This window comes from Lutra lutra, chromosome 14 (assembly GCF_902655055.1).
Source record: "Lutra lutra chromosome 14, mLutLut1.2, whole genome shotgun sequence".
Classification (NCBI taxonomy): Eukaryota; Metazoa; Chordata; class Mammalia; order Carnivora; family Mustelidae; genus Lutra; species Lutra lutra.
The window spans coordinates 32,264,991-32,284,258 of record NC_062291.1 but is presented as its reverse complement, the minus strand read 5'-3'; the positions used below and the strand labels follow the sequence as shown (position 1 = coordinate 32,284,258).

General features: G+C 53.8%; 1 protein-coding gene across 10 annotated transcripts in view; it reads right to left on the bottom strand.

Annotated features, from left to right (window-relative positions):
- Positions 1–666: 666 nt before the first annotated feature.
- COL13A1 (collagen type XIII alpha 1 chain) overlaps positions 667–19,268 on the bottom strand; it is a 141,215-nt gene continuing 122,613 nt past the window's right edge. For 8 of the 10 annotated variants that reach the window (XM_047703176.1, XM_047703175.1, XM_047703185.1 and 5 more), the window contains 7 exons: positions 17,407–17,442; positions 14,658–14,711; positions 13,453–13,506; positions 12,406–12,441; positions 6,673–6,759; positions 2,842–2,880; positions 667–1,118 (listed from right to left, as the gene is read on the bottom strand). In XM_047703176.1, the coding sequence (XP_047559132.1) occupies positions 1,116–1,118; positions 2,842–2,880; positions 6,673–6,759; positions 12,406–12,441; positions 13,453–13,506; positions 14,658–14,711; positions 17,407–17,442 (309 nt within the window). In that variant the 3' untranslated portion in view covers positions 667–1,115. Of the gene's footprint in view, positions 1,119–2,841; positions 2,881–5,609; positions 5,688–6,672; positions 6,760–12,405; positions 12,442–13,452; positions 13,507–14,657; positions 14,712–17,406; positions 17,443–19,268 lie in introns of all 10 variants that reach the window. The other 2 variants (XM_047703177.1, XM_047703181.1) reach the window with 2 other exon arrangements.

Sequence of the window (19,268 nt, the reverse complement as noted above, 5' to 3'; positions counted from 1 at the left end):
AAGCAGGTTGTTATTTCAAGGCCCGAAACGACACTGGTTTATGTTTTCAAACCTCGAATGGTAAAGCTGTGGGCCACACCACAGCGGGGTCCTATGTAGTCTTTCAGGCAAGGTTCCTGAGCCCTTCACTAAGCTCTGCAGTGTGAGCAGGACTCTATAAAACTCGATTTTTTAAAAAAATAAACCCAACTTCAGATGGCTAGTGTGGCCCCGATTTGTGAGTGTTGTTTGAATGTTCTTGGTTAGAGTGGAACGGCAATGAGGCACAGCTCTTAGCGGCTAGGGGTGAGGGGACCTTGTCGATCTGCTCCCCATGAACCACCAGCAGCAGCAGTGGCTGTCACTACTCACTGCCGTTCAAAAGGAAGAAAAACAAAATCCCCCCCAATACTGAAAGCCGTAACAAATATTGCCTTTGGAACCTTGGGGACCCAGGACCTTGCAGCGGACCTGAACTTGAACTTGAAACGCTCAAAGGGCACCCCAAGGAACTCGGGATATGTTACATACAAAGGACCTTGCTTAAGCGACCCCTCCTCCCCTCTCACTGTTGGACCTCACATTTCTATACATTACCCTATATTTCTGAGGACCTCCGGGACTTCCTGCTTTCGTAAGAAAGAATGTATTTAATTTAATGATTGATCGGGATCATAAGTTGCCATGTTTAATTTTTTTTTAATGGTGAAAATCCATAAGAGTTAAAAAAATTCTTAGACACACCTAGTTGGCAAACACCACTGACTTCCACGTCCCTGTGAATTCACACGTAAACTAGCGAGCACCTCGGTGCTAGCTTGGCCCCCTTTGGCACCAGAACACAATAATTTATTAAGCTTCGGTACTTAATAAGTGTGCACAAATATCATGCAAACATATGCCCATACTCATAAACAAAAAGTGTATTAGAGTCGTAGACTTATACAAAACATCTTGTAAACAAAGGGAAGGAGGTTGGCATTTTCTGTACAAAATATGCAGGTTTTTCTTTTTTCTTTTTTTTTAATAATCTGTAAGATGCATCATACTTCTGGCATTTTCAAAAAGTGAAAACTGTATAAAAATAAATATTCTATGTACAAACACACACACAGGCCATTCCCAGGTTAGAGGCATCACTGCAAAACAAAAACACACAATGTAGCGTTAGTGTCGGTGGGTTTGTGGGTGTCTCCTTCCCTTGTGGGAAAGCGGTGGCTCTTTGGAGGGCCGGGGTGGCGGGCAGCTCTGGATAAGGGTGCCACGGCCCCCTGGGTGGAAAGCCCTGTTGCTGTCTGCACCCTAAAGGCAGAAAATCACTTTCGTTTTCCTGTCACCCCCTTTGCGGACACTAGAGGGCACTTGCTCTCCATGTAGCCTGGCGAGGCCCGGCTGCAGAATGAATTACGGCATGCTCCCAGACTGAATTTATGGCGTGAACCAACAGACAGGAGGCTCTGGGGCTGCTTCCCCAAGACCCCAAGACACCGTAGCTCTAGCTCTCCATAGTATAGCTGTTCCTCCCCTGATGAGCTCAACCACTCCCATCTCCTAACCATCAGCCGCAACCTCGAAGAAGGAAATCTTGCAAACATCCTTCCACTTGCCTCTTTCCTGCGTCTGTGGAGTTTTAACCAGGTCTAGGGGAACACAGCGAGGGGATGAGGGGCAGATTCTCAGGGTGGCCTCTTTCCTGATACTGAGCTCTCCGTCTTTATGGTCAGGGATGCCTTGGGTGCCTGGGTGTGCAGGGACTCCGCCCTGGGCCTGGGGTCTTGGTGGGTTCACTACTTTTAACTCAATCCTGTGAACTAATGAGATGCTGGCCATTTAGCACGGAGGAGCCCCGTCTGACTCTAAGTGTGCGTCTGCTGTCACTGAGACAGGGCTCAATGAGCTAAGCACTAGCTCTTGGATATGCTCCGGTCTCTGGCCCTTTTCTGAGGACAACCCAACACCTGGAGACCACGGGGTGAGGGCCGTGAGACATGTCAGCGGGAGCAAGCTGGAGGAGGGCTGCGGACGGAAGGTGAGCGGCACGGCAGCTGTACCTTTGCCGGACCCACCAGCAAACTGGATTAGCAAGCCGATGGCCTTTGTCAAGTGGAGGAGCCCCGTGCCCCGGGGGCCCTGACCAAGTGGGGTGATTGAAGGAAAACTCACAGCTGGTAGGAATTCTGGGACCCCGGGAGGGGCTGGGCTGCAGGACTGCTGTGTGCTAGCGTGAAGCTCTGGCCGCTTAAGTTCAAGGGAAAGGGCAGAGTGGTGAACCAGCCAGTCTCCGTGAGGAAGTAGGGAAGCCACGTGAGTGTATAGTCTAAGTAAAGGGAAGGAGGTTGGTGTTTTCTGGACAAAATATGCAGGTTTTTCTTTTTTCTTTTTAAATAATCTATAAGATGCATCATACTTCTGGCATTTTTCCTACATTTTCCTTCCTTCTGGCAGATTTCCTACATCTGGATAAACGTCATCATGTGGCTTGACGCCTTAAATGACCTCGTGTGAACACTGGGAGAACAGCTACTGATAACTAATTTTAAAAACGTGGTCTAGCAGTCCTCGGAGGAAAGGTGCTGTGGAAATTAAGCACACAAAGCATAAAGATGTCAGCCGTGTGGCTACATGGAAATTCCAGACGCTGGGGTCTGCCGACGCCTTAAAAAGCATTTTGAAAAAGTTCTCTAAGTGCATGCAGTGTGTGGGACGCTTCGTGGGCACCCTGCCTTGAGGAGCGTTCCTTTCTCGACCCACGCCATTTGCAGAGAGGCCCTGGATGGAAACTGCACGTGTTTAAACGCCCCTGAGGAGGCCACAAGTACGCCCGTGCCCCCGGGGCACTGCAAACCGCCCCGGCAGCCTTACCTTGTTCCAACAGCCCTGGACTGGCAAGCCATCTTCGCCCTGCAGTGAGGAAGGAAGGCAGATGGCTCAGACTCTGAGACAGCCCCCCAAGCAGGTGGGATGGGGGTGGGGGGGGACAAGGGCCACACACCCTGCGGCAGCGTATCAGGATACAGCCCACCTCTGGTCTATTTCTCTTCTCTGCCGCAGGGCAGAGCCTCAGAAGGGGCTGGGAAGCAAGGGAGGCAGACTTCCCATTGACTAGTGCCCCATGAATTTTAGTGCACCGCCAAGAGGGGCTGCCCTAGGCTGTGGGGTCAGCCCTAACCTGTTAAGGACAGCCCTAAGCCCCTCGGGTTTCTGCTCTGGCTGGACTGAGTACTAGGCTGTTTTGGATAAGTCGCTCAGCGCTTGGTGGCCTGTGTCTTCCTCTGTAAAACCTGGTAAGGCCTGTCTGTGTGAAATGGCCACTAGGGGGCCCCCAGCTCTCCTACTATATTAGTTCCTCTTTTCCTTACCTGTAGAAAGAGGAAGTCTAGGCGGCCCATGTGATCATCAATAAGGCAGAGGACGAGACACAAAGGGGCAAGCCACCTCACTCACAGGTATTGTCATGTGGCTCTGAGGTGCCTTCAGCGAGGTGACGCTGGCCCCATGGCACTGCCCTAGCCATTGCTGGGAATTTGGGGTGGGGGGGGTGGAGTGGAGGATGGGAATCAAACTGTGTGCCGTTTGTCTTCTTTGCTGGCAGCCCCTATTGGAACACCTGAGTCTTCTTGGGGCCCTGATGTCCCAGGCTCACTGGCGCGCCCTTTGGGGAGCCTGGAACTTTTGTGAGACAAAGTGGGGAGGCTGGGGCCGAAGTGGGGCGAAGATCTGGTTCTCAGTCTGTGTCTACTAGAATTGCAGCCCAGATTCTAGAATTCACACTCCAGGTCACAGCAGGGATGGACACAAGGTTTCAGGGACCAGAGCCAGTGGTCAGTCCAGAGGCAGCTGAAGAGGAGCTCTCTGCGCCCCAGACCAATTTCAGCACCATGACAGGTGCCTAAACCCCTCACCTGGCGTTCAGCAGGCAGCCGGCCCGACATAGAGGGCCGAAGCAGTCTACTTATCTTGTACTAAGCTAGCTCCCCCTGACCCTACGTCCACAAAAACACAGCACGGGAGCAATGGTGAGAAACACGGTTTGCATTAAGGATCAAATAAAGATGACCTTCGTTGTCCCCCAGGGTCGTGGAGGGCCTGCAGGAGGAGGTGGTGCATTCTGAGGCCTCATGGAGACCTTCTGCCCCTTTCCCCAGCCCACCACGGTGCATCCTTTCACAAGGACTCTGGAAGGGAGAGGAGCCTCCGCGGGCCACAGCGGCATTCCCATTGGCACATGACGGTGGCAGGGGCGGGGGGGAGCGCAGGAGAGCGAGGCGGGAAGTGGGAGCATGGGAGAGAGGAGCCGGTGGCTGGGGCTGCAGCTGGTAGAACTCGAGGTGTCAGACCGTGGGAGGCACGAGGCGGGGGGAGATCTGACTGGGGGTTGATGCAGGTGCTCGGGAGGGACCCGGGAGTCCCATGGTTGCTCGGGTTCATCAGGCAGGGCAGTGGGGAAGTGGGGGCCGCGAGCGGGGGTTTCAGCGGCGGGGAAACAGCAAGCAATCTACTCTGCGCTCTTCTTTTGTTGCATATACCGGTCCTAAAAAGTCTCTATCGTGGGACACTGGGGCGGGATGTGGGACCGGGAGTCCTCGTCTGACTATTACCTGTATGAAATAGCTCCATGAACTCCAGGCCTCCTGGGGACATTTAGGAGGGCAGGAACCATTTAAACCCATGGCCTTGGAATGAGGCACCATCATGTGCTCCCCTTGCAGGGAGGTGAAAGGATGGCCGTGGGAGCGAGAATGTTCCTCCCCAAAGGGCCGGGGCCCAGAGCAGTGCAGCGCAAGCTGCATGGTGACCACTCCGCCGGGACACTCTTGGAAAAGGTTCCTAAGTGCCTCCCCACTTCCTCTCTTCTGTTCCTCAACGACATTCCCAACCTTTCCATTCTCTTCCAGCCTTGCTGGAGGGGAACCATCTAAAGATGGAAGGAGGGGAATCTAAGGGAGGATCTCCTCGTGTTTTCCAGGGTTTCAGCAAAAGGGATGAGCCCTTTAGCATCTATAATCCTGCTCTTGGACCATTCCCTGGTTCTGGTGGTATCACTGGGGCAGCGACCCCACGCCCTCCTCTACGTCCATTCTAGAACCTCTCAGTCTCCCGTGTTTAGGAGCATGCCCATCGGTCCCCTCCGCCTCGAGAGATGGAGCAGGAAGGCGTGTAGGACTGGCTCAGTGTCTCAGTTTTGCTGGGTGCTCAGCGGGAGCTGTTGCCGAAGCAACTGCAGCATGTGAAGGAAGAGAAGTCACGGTTGCTAAGAATCCATCCAGAGACTCCACTTCCCTAGCTTTCTTTCTGGGGGCAGGATGGCTAGAAGCAGCTGTGAAAGGAGGATCAGATGCAGCCAAAGCTGGCTTAGGGGGTTGGGCGGGACGGCTCGCATGAAAGGGAGGGTGCTTTTGAAGCAGCTGCAGGAGGAGGCCAAGAAAACATCTTGGCAAACTTGGGATGCGCGAGGGGCATGCGGGAGCCCCTGAGGACCGGCCGTGGCAGGGTGACCCTTAGGGTCTACAATGAGAAGGGGCAGGTGATGTGGGGGGAAGGGGGGCGCGGCCAGAGAGGCATGCGGGCGAGAACCACACACGTGGGGAAGCCGGAACCGGCCGTGCAGGCAGGGGAGGGTGACGCCATACCAATGGGCATGGGGCATCCAGTCCGTCCAGCCCTGGTAACCCCGGCTCCCCTTTTTCTCCTTTAAAACCTCGGTGTCCCTGTTCACAAAACCAACCACGATGATTATTTAGGTCAAGGCTGGCCAGCTCCGACTGTGGAGCGGAGAGGCCCAAGTCCCCCCCCAGCCAGGATGCAGGACCCCTGAGGTGGCTGCAAGCAGAGCCCCAGTCCCAGCGGACTCCCACTTGCCAGGTTCAGCTGTGGTGCTCTCTCTGGCTCCCGCGAGAGCCAAGCTTTGGCACGCGTTCAGCCGGCCCCCTCTCCGTTTCAAGACTCACTTGGAACGAACTCAGATGAACTTCAAATTTAGTGTATCATAATTTTCAGAACCTTCATGCGGATTTGTGAGGGCACTTGGGAAGCCGGGCTAATGTGCCACAAACCATTCCTTATAAGCTTGTTTGGGGGCTTCCCGGGGTGGGGGGGTTCTGTCTACCGATGGCAGTCTGCAGCTTCACAGGTTTCATTGCATGGCTAGTGGGCACAGGGAGGCTCGATTTTAAAAGCCCCCTTTCTGGCCTGGTTCTACTCCATCCGGTGTCTAGACAGCCCCGGGGAGACACGGATCCCGGTGTCCTGCATCCTGACAGAGGATTCCAACAGTGTGGACTGCTGGCCACAGAGGTGGCCGTGAAACAAAGAAGGCAAATGTGTAGCTTACAAATGCTACAGTGGGTTCCAGAGCTCTTCTGGAGCGAACGGCAGAGGCCTGCTCCAAATCCCCTGCCTAAGCGGGGGAAAGGCATGGTGGGGGGTTCTTTCCACACATCAATTGTCCTGCATCCTCAAAGGAAAGGGATTTTGCCAGAATGCCTTGCAGCAGGGGTTTGAGGGCTCCAGCACCCGCAGGCAGAATTCCTCTGGCCAAGTGCACGGACAGATGTGGTACCAAGTGCACGGACAGATGTGGTAACATCAGTGCAGACATCCCCTCCTCATCCTAGCTTATTTGCCTTCTTGGTTTCTGGCTTGCAAACCTCAAGGAAAAACCCAGAACAATGCAAGTGATAAATGAAGACATACCAACGGGCAGGGGGCATCTAATCCAGGCGCTCCTTGGTCTCCCTTATCCCCTTTAGGCCCTCTAGAGCCTTTCTTCCCCCTCTCCCCCTGTAAATAATGGTTTAGTCCGAGAGAAAAAAAATAACATCAAAACTTTAGGATCCTTCATGTGTTAAGGTTAGAAACAGAAAAGGAAAAAAAAATTAAAGAGGGGGAAAATAGCATCACTTAATGAAGATATTCTTTCCAATAGGATTGAGGTCAGCAGCCACCCCCAACCCTTCTAGAAACTGGGACCGGTGGCTAACGCTGGTGGGCAGGGGGGCAGGGGAGGAAGTCAAGACCTCGGGGCTGGGAGCAGTAGGGCTCAGAGCTGGAGGTGGAAGGAAAGGCAAGAGGAGGCTACTCAGGGCCAATTTTCTCTTGGAGGGTCCATTTTTTAAAGACTTTGACCTGCCAACTTTGGTCCCTGTTGGTTTTCATCCCTTTGACATTTGTATTAGGAGGCGAGATGATTTTATTTAGAGCCTTGGGGTGTGTGTGTGTGTGTGTGTGTGTGTGTGTGTGTGCATGTGTGAATGTCTGCACATATGTGTGTATATATGTGCTTGGGTGTGTGTTTACAGTGTGTACATGTGCAAGTGTGTGCTTGTGTGTGAGTGTACAGCACACATGTGTACATGGGTGTCCAGGGCTCCTGGGCGGCCCCTGGCTCTCAGCTAGGTCCTCCCACTATATGTGGGTCTCTGGTCTGAATCAGAGGCAGCTAGGTTGTATACAGACGATTTGGTTCAAGGAAATCATATGTTTCCAAAAAACTTCAGTAAGTATCATCTTTCTAAATCGAACCCCCTTTTGTGTGTGTTAGGGTCACTCTCCATTTCAAGAAAGGCTATGGGGAATGCTTCCTCATGGACTTGAGTTTGGATTTTCCCATGTTGGGTCTCCTTATAAAGAGGCCAAGTGTGTCCATGGGGAGTCTTTCTGGGGATGGTTCTCCGCCGCTACAGAAGGCTGACTGTCTCACGGCGGGGGCCTTCCACAGTGCTCCTCGAGGAGGACAAGGCCTCGAAGGCAGGCAGCACAGCATCAGAAGAAAAGCTTGGAGCCAGAGCGGGTCCTGCCTGTGACCAGCTGTGTGCCTTTGGGAATCACTCAACCTCTCCGAGCCTCATTTTTCTTCACCTGCACCATGTGGATCGTAACACCTGCCTCAAAACTTTGTAGTGATGTCTTTGTGCACATTTAACGGTGCCATTTAAGAGTGGCCTAGAGTCCGTGCTCAGCAATGATAGCTGCTTCACAACGGTTACAGTGGCGACGGTGGTGAGTTCTTGCGAGCCCGTCCTGGAGCCGAGCCTGCCACCAGCTACCGCATTCATGTAGCGGAAGGCTGCAGGTTCCTGGGGGGCGGGGCAAGGACAGGAACGTTTCTTACGTATCTGAGTCCTTGGAAACGCCTCAAATTTCGTGATTCCAGAGGTTCCCTGTAATTGCCAGTGGATTGTTCTGAGTGAGATTTCTAAAGTGCAGATGCTTCCTTGGAAACTGATGTGATCGGGAGGACACATGTGTAAGCCTGTTACCTGTGGTAGTTTTGGCTCTGAACCACCCCCACCGGGAAGAACACAACAGACAGCGTCAACGATCCTTGAGCAGGGGCCAGTAAATCTGCTAGCTCTTTGGATGGGAAGCCCCAGTGTAAACTTTCTCACCAATGGGGTCCCTCTTTCTCCTTGGGTCAGGTCAGTGTCAAAGTGAATGCAGTTGCCTACGTCTGGAGGGTGGGCAAAGCTCCCCAGGAGCTGCTGGGAGTGGGGTTCCAGGTCCCCGATGATTTGTCTGCAGGCAACACGGGGTCGGCAGTGGTGGTCCTGACTTTCAGGCTGTGTAGCTTGCACTACAGGGAGCCAGGTCCGAAGGGCCCAGGAAATGGCTTTAAAATGGGCATCCTTCGAAGGTGCTAGAGTCCTAGCCTTAGGTATATCCCATCCCAGAGAGTGAGGCAGAAGAGGCCAGGGCAAAGAGGGGATTCTAGGAGGGGAAAGGGCAAATAAAAGTAAACAGCAGAGGTTTCTTTATAAAATACAGATACATAACTTGATTTCGGAGGAACTGAGTGGAGGCTGGGAGAGTGGCAGGGAAAGACGAGGGGGTGGGGTCTGGTGATGGGGCGAGTGCGTCTGCGGAGAGAAGTATTGAAGGAGAGAAGGAAGGAAGAGTCCGGCCTAGGCCAAAAGAGATAAGGGAGGACGGAGAGGTAAGGAGGCAAGGGGGACCAGGCAGCACAGGCTACTCACACTCACATGCACGCACACCCCCCCCCGCCCCCTCCCTGCCAGCACGCATGCACGCAGACCTTCCAGTTGGCTGGCTTGCACGAGCACTACCGCTGCTCCACCCAATTTTCCAATGCCAATGCCAAATTCATGCCACCTTTATCTTTTTTTCTCCCCCTTCCCCTTTTGATTAAGTGGGTTCCACGTCGGACTTGAACTCACAACCGGGAGACAAGAGACCCGAGCGGAGATCGGAGATCAAGAGTCAACGCCTAACCGACTGAGCCACCCAGGTGCCCCTGAGGCACTCTTTATCTTGTGATGAACTCTTTCATCCTAAACGTGGCTCCTGGGCCAAATTCCTGGGGCTGTTAGAGGCCGGGAATGGCGTCCCTTGTGACAAGACCAGGACAGTCTTTCCATGGTCATGTGTGTTCCCTTAGAAAATGGCCTATTCTGGGCTCTGGAACTTGTGTGCTACTACAAGGACCAGTACATTCTTCCTCTCAGGAATAGGGAAGAGGCTCTAAGACCGTTGTGTGGTGGGTCACAGAGAGGCATTGTTTTAAGACCGTGTCCCCTTCCACTGGAAGATGGAGCAACGGGCTTATGGTGCAGCCACCTGGGCCTCTCCAACAGGCCCTGGTGGCACTTGGAGTGGAGTTTGAGAGGGGCCTCAGGCAGCCTCCTTCTCACACCCTGTGGGGGCCTGGAGCTTGGAACACCTGCAGCTTGGCCTTCACGAGCAGGCTTCTACCTAGAATGTCATCGTAGCCCCTCTGGCCTTTTCCCTTGACCAAAGTGTCACTATTCTGATCTCCCAGGCCTCAGGAAAAAGACCTGTCCGTGGCAAGCGTTGGTTCTGCTTAGGACCTCCTTCATTTTGAAGGCTTTATTACGAAATCCTCACATCTCCCCTCAAGAGGTCTGCAAGGGACAGTGGCATAAAGAGGTCTGTTCGGGGAGCTGAGATGCAGGGGGCACTCTTCTAGGACATTCTGGTGTCCTGAGAGTCAGATCTCTCGAATGGAGGACACAAGCTGTTCCCTGATTCTCAAACCTGCTCTTTGGAATAAGTCAGTTATCCTTACAGTTTACTGGAGAGCAGGTTCCACAAGTTGAGTGTTTTCTGGACTTGACTTTTACTAAGTGACATATTTCTAATTGACAGGTGGGGCAGGGGAAGGTTCGTAAAGCCTTAGGAAGGAGAAGTCTAGAAGAAATATTCTCCTGCTGATTCCTGCAGCCTCACTGGCTCATTCAACAACCCCAGAGCCTGGCATCAGCATCTCCCACTGCCAGCTACCTCTCCACCTGTGACAAGGGCACCTGCCTGCCCCACATTCAGGAGTACCATGGTCATTGCTGGTGTTGAGGCCTTCAAATGGCTCACTGCCACAAGCCAACTGAGAAAGTCTTAAGAAATAGCTTAAAAGTATTAACTGAATATGATAAAGAGAACCAGAACACTTTAGAAATAAGTTAGAAAGGGGATTAGTATCTCAGCTAAGATGTGGAATGATCAATTTTTTTTTTTCCTAAATTCTTTGATGGCACAGGAAGGAAGGTGGGCTTCCCACCCTGCCTTCCCAGCCAGCACATTCCTGGAAGTAGGTCTGATAATTCCAGTGGTTTCTAGACTTGGTCTTCCATGGACAGTTTGGCAGGTGTCACTCTGCTTGCTTTTATAGAATATATGGAAAAAATTGAGTTACTTTTGACCAGCTCCCAGGAAGAATTTCAATTCTTCTTGAGAGGAACTGAACTCTAGAGAATGTAAGGGCCTACTTAGCCAGAGTGATTTCATCTTGGTTAAACAGTGATTTTGTTGTTTATGCAATAAAACTTAAACTGACCCTGCTCCCCGCCCCCCACCCCGGCCCAAGAAACTTACTTAGAAGCAAGTCTGGGAAACCAGTAAAATGTGGTCGACCAGTCCCTGATAACAGAGCCCAAATACAAGGGTGGGTCAGGTCAGGCGGAGATAACAGAGCTGGAATGCAGGGATGAGTCAGGCCAGGTGGAGACATCCAATCAGTGGAGCGCGCATACTGTCTCCCTAGCTACCAAGGAGTGTGGGCCCCGCCTTTTGGGTACCAATTCTGACCAAGGTGATAGGCTAGTTCAAACAGCCACTATGGGGTGAATTGTAATTCAATAGGCCACCCCTGTGTGACCTAGCATGACTGTGCAACTTTCTCTGTGTGTTGCAATCTCATTGGCCACCTGTGTGTGGCCAGGCTCAACCACATGGCCTTTTGCTCTATAAAAGTTAGTCTGTGAGGCTGGGAGTCGTCGTCCTCTCTGTAAGAGGCGGCCCTGCCCAGTCAGTTTGATTCTCAATGCTTGGTGTGAAATAAAGCTTTGCTTGGCCTTCACTTTGTATCAGTCTCGCTCCTTTGATCACGGAGAAGACAGTTCAATAAATAAACAGAGAAGGGTTCAATAAATACCTTAAATGGAGAAGACTGGGTCTGGTGCAAGATATAAGCATACAGATTCTGGCACTTCCTATCCATGAACATGGTTATCAGTGTGCAAAGATCAGCTGGAGGACCTGGGATCTAGGAGCCACCTGCTCTGCCCCTACTCAGTGTACTTTGTTGTGGTTCTTACCTGTCTCTCCCTCTATTCCTCTGCTCGTCCTCTCCTCCCTCAGAGACCCTTGGACAACATGACCCACTGAAAGATGCGTTGGGTCCTCTAGGTGCTGTGGGTCACACTCTGGGGAGTGCTGTGATGAAGCAGCGGATAAGAAATTCTGTGAATGGACCCACAGCTCATCTCTGGGTCAGAGGCAGTTAAATGGTCCCTGCTGGGCCCATATGTGGCCCGTGTCCGATATGTGGCATGTGTCCCATTTTATCATGTGGCTGTGGGTGCTGTGGACATTCAACAGCTCTGTGCTGGGGACGATGGCAGAAACCAAAGGGACAGCAAAGGACCTCGGGAGGCAGAGTTGATTTCATGGTCCTGTGGACTCTTTCCAAGATAAATAATGGCTGTGATCCTTTTTTAAGGGTTGGCTGCTTACAACAGCTGTGTGCTTTTGCTTGGAACCAAAATGTATTTGTCTCTCACCAGTGGCCTGGGATGCCTGGCAAAATGAAGTCTCAGAAGGCTACTACTAGGCAATGATGGGTCTAAAAATACCATTGAGGGGTTTATTAGCAGGGTGCCGTAGAGAGTGGGCACACGGCTCCCATTGCTGGAGGGCAATGCTAATCTTACGGCCACCATGGGATTCAGTCTCCTCTTGCCACGTGGAAAAGAAACAGGCTTCTGTTTCACGATGAGGCCTCAGGCTGCCCCCGCACTACAGAGTAAGCCCCTCACTACAGAGCCTTTTAATCTAGGATCATTTACCAGGAAGAACCATATTTGCCAATGTTGGGTCAGGAATCCCCAATTGATCATTCCACCACATCATGAAGACATTAGTAACCAGAGCCGAAGTGCAAGGGCTCAGACTCACCCGGTTTCCTTTGTCCCCGGGTGGTCCATGTAAACCCTGCAATAAATCACAGAAATGAAGACACGTTCATGAGAAAAGACAGGATGGCCATCCTGGCCTTCATTCCAGGCTCAGAAAGGTCTGATACCTAATTCATCAGAGACAGGCTTAATTATCCCCATTTTACAAAAGGGGGACAAAGGGACTGGACCTTGAGACATATATTGAGTTCTGGGTGAAGCCAAGAATGCAGTTCCAGGTTTTTTGCTCTGCAGTGGAGGCCCTGGCTGGTGGCCCTTCTCTTCTAGCCCGCTCCTTCCAAAGGGTGGCAGGTGCCGAGAACTCTGTGTGAGCACAGAGCACTCTCCTGGCAGAAGTGTTTCTGTAACTCTTCTGAAAGGCTCTTGCTAGAAAAGTGATCCCAAAGCTGCTCATACCCCCTTTCAAGGTACAGGCTATTCTCCATGACTTCAGCTAGGGGAGAAGCACAAGGCAAAGATCGCCCGGGGCTGGCCAGAGAAAGCTGCTAGGGCAGCCAGGCGTGGAGCTGGTGAACAGATGTACAACCTTTAGGCGGATGGGAAACAGAGGTCCTGGTTCTCTCAGGCTGTCCGCTTTCATAATGACACAGCAGGAAATCTGCTGCAAACTGGGAAGCCAGTCTCTCGGGAAGGCTCCCCCTGTCACGAGACATCTCCTTCTTGCATTATAATGATTCAGCTTTGCTTCTGCCTCTCCTCGACAGCATTGGGGTGCCATGGCACGTTCATCTATGGGACCCCCTATTGCATCAAACACAGATACTTGTGGTGGGAGGGGCTCACATGTGTTCACTACATCCCGTCAGATGGGCCACATGGCTGAGGACCTGGTACCCCCACCCTGTGTCCCCAGGTTTGCCCCGAGCCGTGCCCAGCAGGGAAGTTCCGCAACCACATGGCTTTGGGACAGCTTCCTCTGTCACAGAAATCACATTCGTCCTTGGCTCTGGATGTTTGCTGACAGGGCTTCTGTTGGGGGGGTGGGGTAGGGATAGGGGACAGAAAGCCCCAGTCGCATGACACTTACAGGAAGCCCAGCCGCTCCTGTTGGTCCTGTCATCCCCAAGTCGCCTTTGCTGCCCTGAAACCGGAGAAAGAAACCCATGAGCCCTCCCTGATGTGGGAACAACCTTCCACCCACTGGCCTCTGTTTTTGTAGGAAACCTGGGAAACCTCTCTGGTCCCTTCAAAGAGCCCTCTATGGAGCAAGGGCTCAGCGGAGGGTGTGACTGGTGTGGACTCCCCCACAGTGGGGGGTTTTGAGGCCCCCCTCACCCTCCCTCCAGCAGAGCCCATCCCCCAAGGCCCTCTGGAAAGGCTGGACAGTGCCCTGAATGTCCTAGCCTGGCCTCAAGCAGAAGCCAAGGGGGAAAACAAGGAGCAGGAAATGAGCACGGACAGGGAAGGTGGGGGAAGAGTGAAAGAGAGCTTTGCTTTCTGCTGTCATCCTGAGAGCAGCCATCTCCGTCCTCCTGAGAGGCCAAACTGTCATCCTGAGAGCAGCCATCTCCGTCCCCAAAGCGGTTGTGATCTCGGGGAGGGAAGCCTGTGCCCCTCTTCAGGAGCTCTCCACCCTCTGCACCCTCAGCGGTGTGGTCCGTGAGTGGGTGAGCGAGGGGGATGGAGCTTCCCTGGGGACAGAAGGGCTACTGATGCCCCGCACGCATTTAGCGCCCCCCACAGCCCTCTGGTGATCTCCTACCCCAGATGTGCGGAAACCTGGGGCTGGGCGGGAAAAGCAGACTTAGACTGGATGGGCAGGCCTCCTCTTCCCCCGAGCCCAGCGCCCCAGCAGCACTGCACAGGCACCCACGCCATGGGAGACCGTGACTGTGGGAGCAGGTCTAATGCCCCGGCCTCCTGATTTCTTGATGTTACCCAGGACTTTCTCATACTACCCGGCGCTCCATTCCAAGCTGTCTCCTAAATCATCACAAGGCTTAGGTGTGTCTGCTCCCAGCAGCACCTGGGGCCTGGTCAGACAGAGCCCGTGACCGACGCTGGGTGGCCAGGGACCAGGCACAGGCAGCTGTCCGTCTATACACTCATAGAGATAAAGTGAGCAACCCAGGCCGGCTGGCTCCCCCACGGGCTTCTGTGAGGATCACCAGGCGAGGCCACAGATGAGGGGTGTGCTGGTCTGGGGGGAAAGATGGGGGCCGAGGACCAGCAGCGGGGCCAGGGCGCCGGACCCCTCCCAGGGCACAGGATCTCTGGCCACTGAGCGCTCACCCTCTCGCCCTTTGGTCCCGCTGGGCCTGGGACTCCGATTGGTCCTGGAGTACCCTGGGGAAAAGAAAGAAAGCAGAAGTGAGAGGCTCGATGCCGGGAGAGTGGGGAGCCCCGGGGCCCCCGCCCGGCGCTGGAGATGATGAGCAAGGTCCAAAGGCCCATTTTCAGGGTTGGCGAGGCCAGGCTCGTTCAGGGCAGTCATTGGACTGGGGCGTCTCCCTGTTTGGGGTGGGGGCCTCGGGCAGAGAGGCCTTCCCCTGCTCAGAGCCAGATTTGAGGAGGGAAACCCTTTTGCTTCACCACCAAGCTTGCCAAGGCTGAAAATGGTAGGAGAAGTGCTGCTTCGGTTTGCTCCCTGAAGCGCTTGAGGGGGGATTGGCAGGGGTGGGAGGCCTTGGGGGGGTGGGGGTGGGGCTGGCACCTGTTGCTGTTGCAGCTTCACATGCGGGGGTGGGGAGGGCTCATGCCATGGAGACCAATGCAGACGTGCGCACACACAGAGGCAGGTGTGGGGTGGGGGGTCATTCTGCCACTGCTCACCCTACCTGCCCCACCGCCGGCCACCCTGGCCTTCAGCCTCTGTCCCTGCTCCCCAGCCCTACGGGGCAGGCCGGACCTGAGAGGGATGAGTGTGGGCCTGGCGGGGAGGTGGGTCCCACCTGCTCCGGACTCAGGGTTCCAGGGGAGTTGGGGCAGCTGGAACCTTGGGCTTGGAGGCAGGGCCGGGCTGGCTCGGCAATTAAACACCTTCCCTAGGTTTCTGATTTCCACCCGACTAGATGGAGGTCTAGACTTCAGGTCTATATGGCTCTGCCTCTGTGTTTAGGCTTCTTGCTCAGACGAGGCCCTGAGGATATGGGGCTGCTTGATGGGCAGTGAGCAAGTGGGGAAATGCTGATTTATGTTACAAGGGGGGAAAAAAAGCCATAAGAAGTGTTCCATGGCCCCTCTCCAGCTACGAGGGAAGACGATGGACATGTCAGAAATGAAAGCAGCCTGATCAGGGTCATGGCTGAGAACAGCACCGTAGAGTCACTGGGCAGCTTCAAGTCCAGCCTCGAAAGCCTATGAACGTGGAGATATTAGAGAAGCTTCTTGGCTCTCCGAGGGTCCGTTTCCCCTTCTGTAAAAGGGGGATGATGACACGAGTGTTTCCTTTCAAGGCCGCTGCCCGGTTGAAACGGATGAACGCACGTCATGCATTTGGCCCCAATAAATGTTAGGATTGGCACAGCAGGGTTATTCTTCCCATAAAACTTTTCCTTTAAGGTTGTGATGTTGATTTAAGGAGAAAAATAAAACCTGGGGTCCAAAAGGGACAGAATCTACAAATTTGCACTGCTCCCCTCTGTCCAGCACGAATGGAGGACTGTTTTGGCTTCTTTGATTCCAGCCACAGGTCGGCCCCGTAGCCCTGACTGGTCCCCTGGGGAAGGCACGCTAGGTGTGAGGAGGGTGCAAAGGGAGGGGCTCGGGGGCAGGGGAGCACAGCCCTAATGATGCCCGGAAAAGAGGTCTAGTCTCTGAATGGGAGAGTCTCCAGTGTGGCCTCCGCAAAGGCGTAGTGGGGAGGGGCTCTGGAAAGGATGTGGTCCTGGGCGAGGCCTGTCTACTCCTCAGCTTTGTGAGGGCATGGGCCACACGATGAGGCTCTGAGTGGGGCTACTCCTGGTCCTCCCCAGCATCAGTCGTGAGGTCCACCTCCAGGCCTGTCCTCCCCTCCATAAATGAAACCCTGCAAATTCAACGTCACTCGAGTATCATCCCAGCCAGCTCATTAGAACCTTGTCTTCCGGGCCTCAAGATTGTCCCACAATGGCCAAGCTGGGACTCTCTGGCTGGAAGGGGCTGGGCACACACATAGGTCTGGTTATGGCCCCCCGGGCAGGGAAGTCCAGCCTCCGGGTCCTTGATGGTCATTGGTTCCCTAGACCCTGGGAAAGTGCCAGGCTTTAGTGGGAACACCACATCCCTAAAGCCATCATGGGGCGCTCTGGAAGGTGGAGAGGAGAGGAGAGATTTTTCCTGATGCTTCAGTTGTTTGTCCCAAGAAGAAGGGCCAGGTGCTTTCTAGTCCTGAGTAGGTGATGCCTGTTTTCTGGAATCAGAAAGAATGGAGAAAGATGGGGCCAATGTGTTCCTCTTTTGCTCTGCATAAAGCCTTTGTTGAATTGTGGGGCAGCTGGGGCAGCACAGGAAGCAGGGTCCCATGCCCGCAGAGCACCAAGCTAGGACTGTCCCATAGGATCCTAGAAATATCACCCCAGTACACACCGGAGGGGGCTGCACAGGACTAGGAAGCCCTCGTGGGCAGACAGGAGATGGACAGAGCTCACAGCATGGAGACAACACAGCACAACGGGCACATACAGATACGTTTGGTGGGCATGAGTCATGGTCCCAGCCCCTGGGGCTGGGCTCCCAGGCCGTACTCAGCCTTCTGTTGGAAACAGAGACCATGCAGTGGGAGCAGACCTCCATCCCACATCCAGTGGTCCAGAGACCCAGACTTGAGGACCCTGGGTCCAGACGATGGCCTGGGGAATTCGGAGGAAGGCCACCCATCTCTGGTCAAGAGGCCTGAAGAAGCATTTCTGACCTGGGCAAAGACAGTACCTTTCTGGTGTTGGTGGTGGGATAAGGCAGGACTCACTGGGAAAACGAGGCCACAGCAGGACAGGGACAGACGAGAGGGGCCACAGGCGGGGGGGCGGGGTGGGCTGAGGGGTAGCGGAGAAGTGACACTCACCGGTGGCCCAGGCCTGCCGTCCAAACCTGCAGCTCCCTGGACGAAGGGGACAGTTTGACCGAAAGAAGGGGAGGGAAGGGATGGGAGGGAGAAAAAGGGACCGGGGAGGGAAGAGGTGAGTGAAGCAGTGACTCCGGACAGACACAAATGCTGGTCATCAAACAAAACGGGAGAAATAAGCTTGGGAGGACAGGTGATGATATTCACACGGAAACCGACAAAAACGGACACCGAGCGGCAGTGTGGCCGGCCACCGTGCAGGCTGGTGGGGAGCAGTGCAGACAGCCCATCTCATCCTCTGTGCCCTCTGACCCCCTCTCTCCCGGTAGCCCCTCTCAGAAATCCCTCTGCCAGGGGGTTGCAGCGCTCCGGGAAAAGGGACGCAGAAAGAGAATTCATGGAAAGATGTCTGGAGACAGAGGGATCGCCTCCTTCCCAGGACCAGTCTCCCTGCAGGGGGACAAGCCTATGTGGAGGGTGGGCTGTCTTCCTAGCCTTTTTTTGCATCGCTGTGGAGACCGGGCCAAGGCTGCAGAACCCTGAGGAAATCAGTACTGAGTTACAGCACCTGGCTTGGGAATGTGGGTAGACACTGGCCTGCTTCTGCTCGGGGGTGGGCAGGGGGCTGGGATGTAAGTCCTCACAACGCCTGACCTTTTGCTGGCACTGTGTGGTTTGCAAAGCTCAGGACAAATGCAGTGCATTCCTGTTCTCCCAGACAAGGGCCCGCTTAGAGAAAAAGACTTTGGGGGCAGCTGACTGGGACAGAGGTCTAAGGCCATGTATGCTCTGGAGTAAACTGGCTGACAGGGGACCCACTCGCCATGAAGCACCCAATGATCTGTGAGGTGCCAATAGGAACTCTTGCTCCAATGCTGGGCTGGGATGCTGTCCCCAAGACCCACCTAGGAGACCCTGAGGGAAATTTGTCTAATGATTCCAATGTGACAAACCAGAGAGAAGGCAGTGGGGACAGTCTAGACCAGTGAGAACTGAGTTCTTATAAAAGGGCATCTAACTGAGCCTCTGAAATGAGCCTAGGCCTCAGGGTTTTAAAGGTGGGGGAATGCCCCAGGCAAGGAAGGACAGGGAAAAGGTAGTAGTATCCTCCAGGGACTTCCTTCTCAGTTTTAGGATCACGAAGTTCTGGGATGATCCTGACTCCTGTACTAGGGAGCCCAGGTTCTCCACTCTAGGGCAAGATCAGCATTTCCTGGCTGGGGGGCACATGAAATAATAGAGAGTTTGGGCCCTCTCCCACCCCAATTCAACCAAAGTCTCCAACAGGGAGGCCAGAGTAATGGCATGTTTGACAAGCTCCAGGCAACTCCAGTATGTAGCCAGCACTGAAAACCACTTCCATAGGGCCAACAGAAGGGACTCCATAGAATGTTCTGGAAAAGCAGGCTGCTACTATATGGCATAAACTATGGAGGTGAAGCTGAAAATCAGAACTTTAACTAAGTAGTCACAAACTTGGCCTATGCAGTACTAATTCTGAGTTTTCTCAAGAGATCTGGGGCAGAGGGTACCAATTCTGAGTTTTCTCAAGAGATCTGGGGCAGAGGTCACGGACTGGCAGTTTTCAGGCCATATGTGGGTCACTGACATATTTTGCGTGGTCTGTGGAGTTGCAAGTAATTTTGATTTAATGTTAGAAAATGGGGAGATTTCACATAAAATGCCAGATGTCCAACTTCCTTGGAAAAATGAGACCATCTGGAAATACTGGCCCCTCATTCCCCTGAGACGACAGGCAGCTGAATAGTCAGTTTCTCTCCTTAAGAACGGACGCCTGGCTTCCAGTGCGCCCCAGTCCCCACTACTCCCTCTTGCATCCCTGACGTCCCCATTCGTTGCCG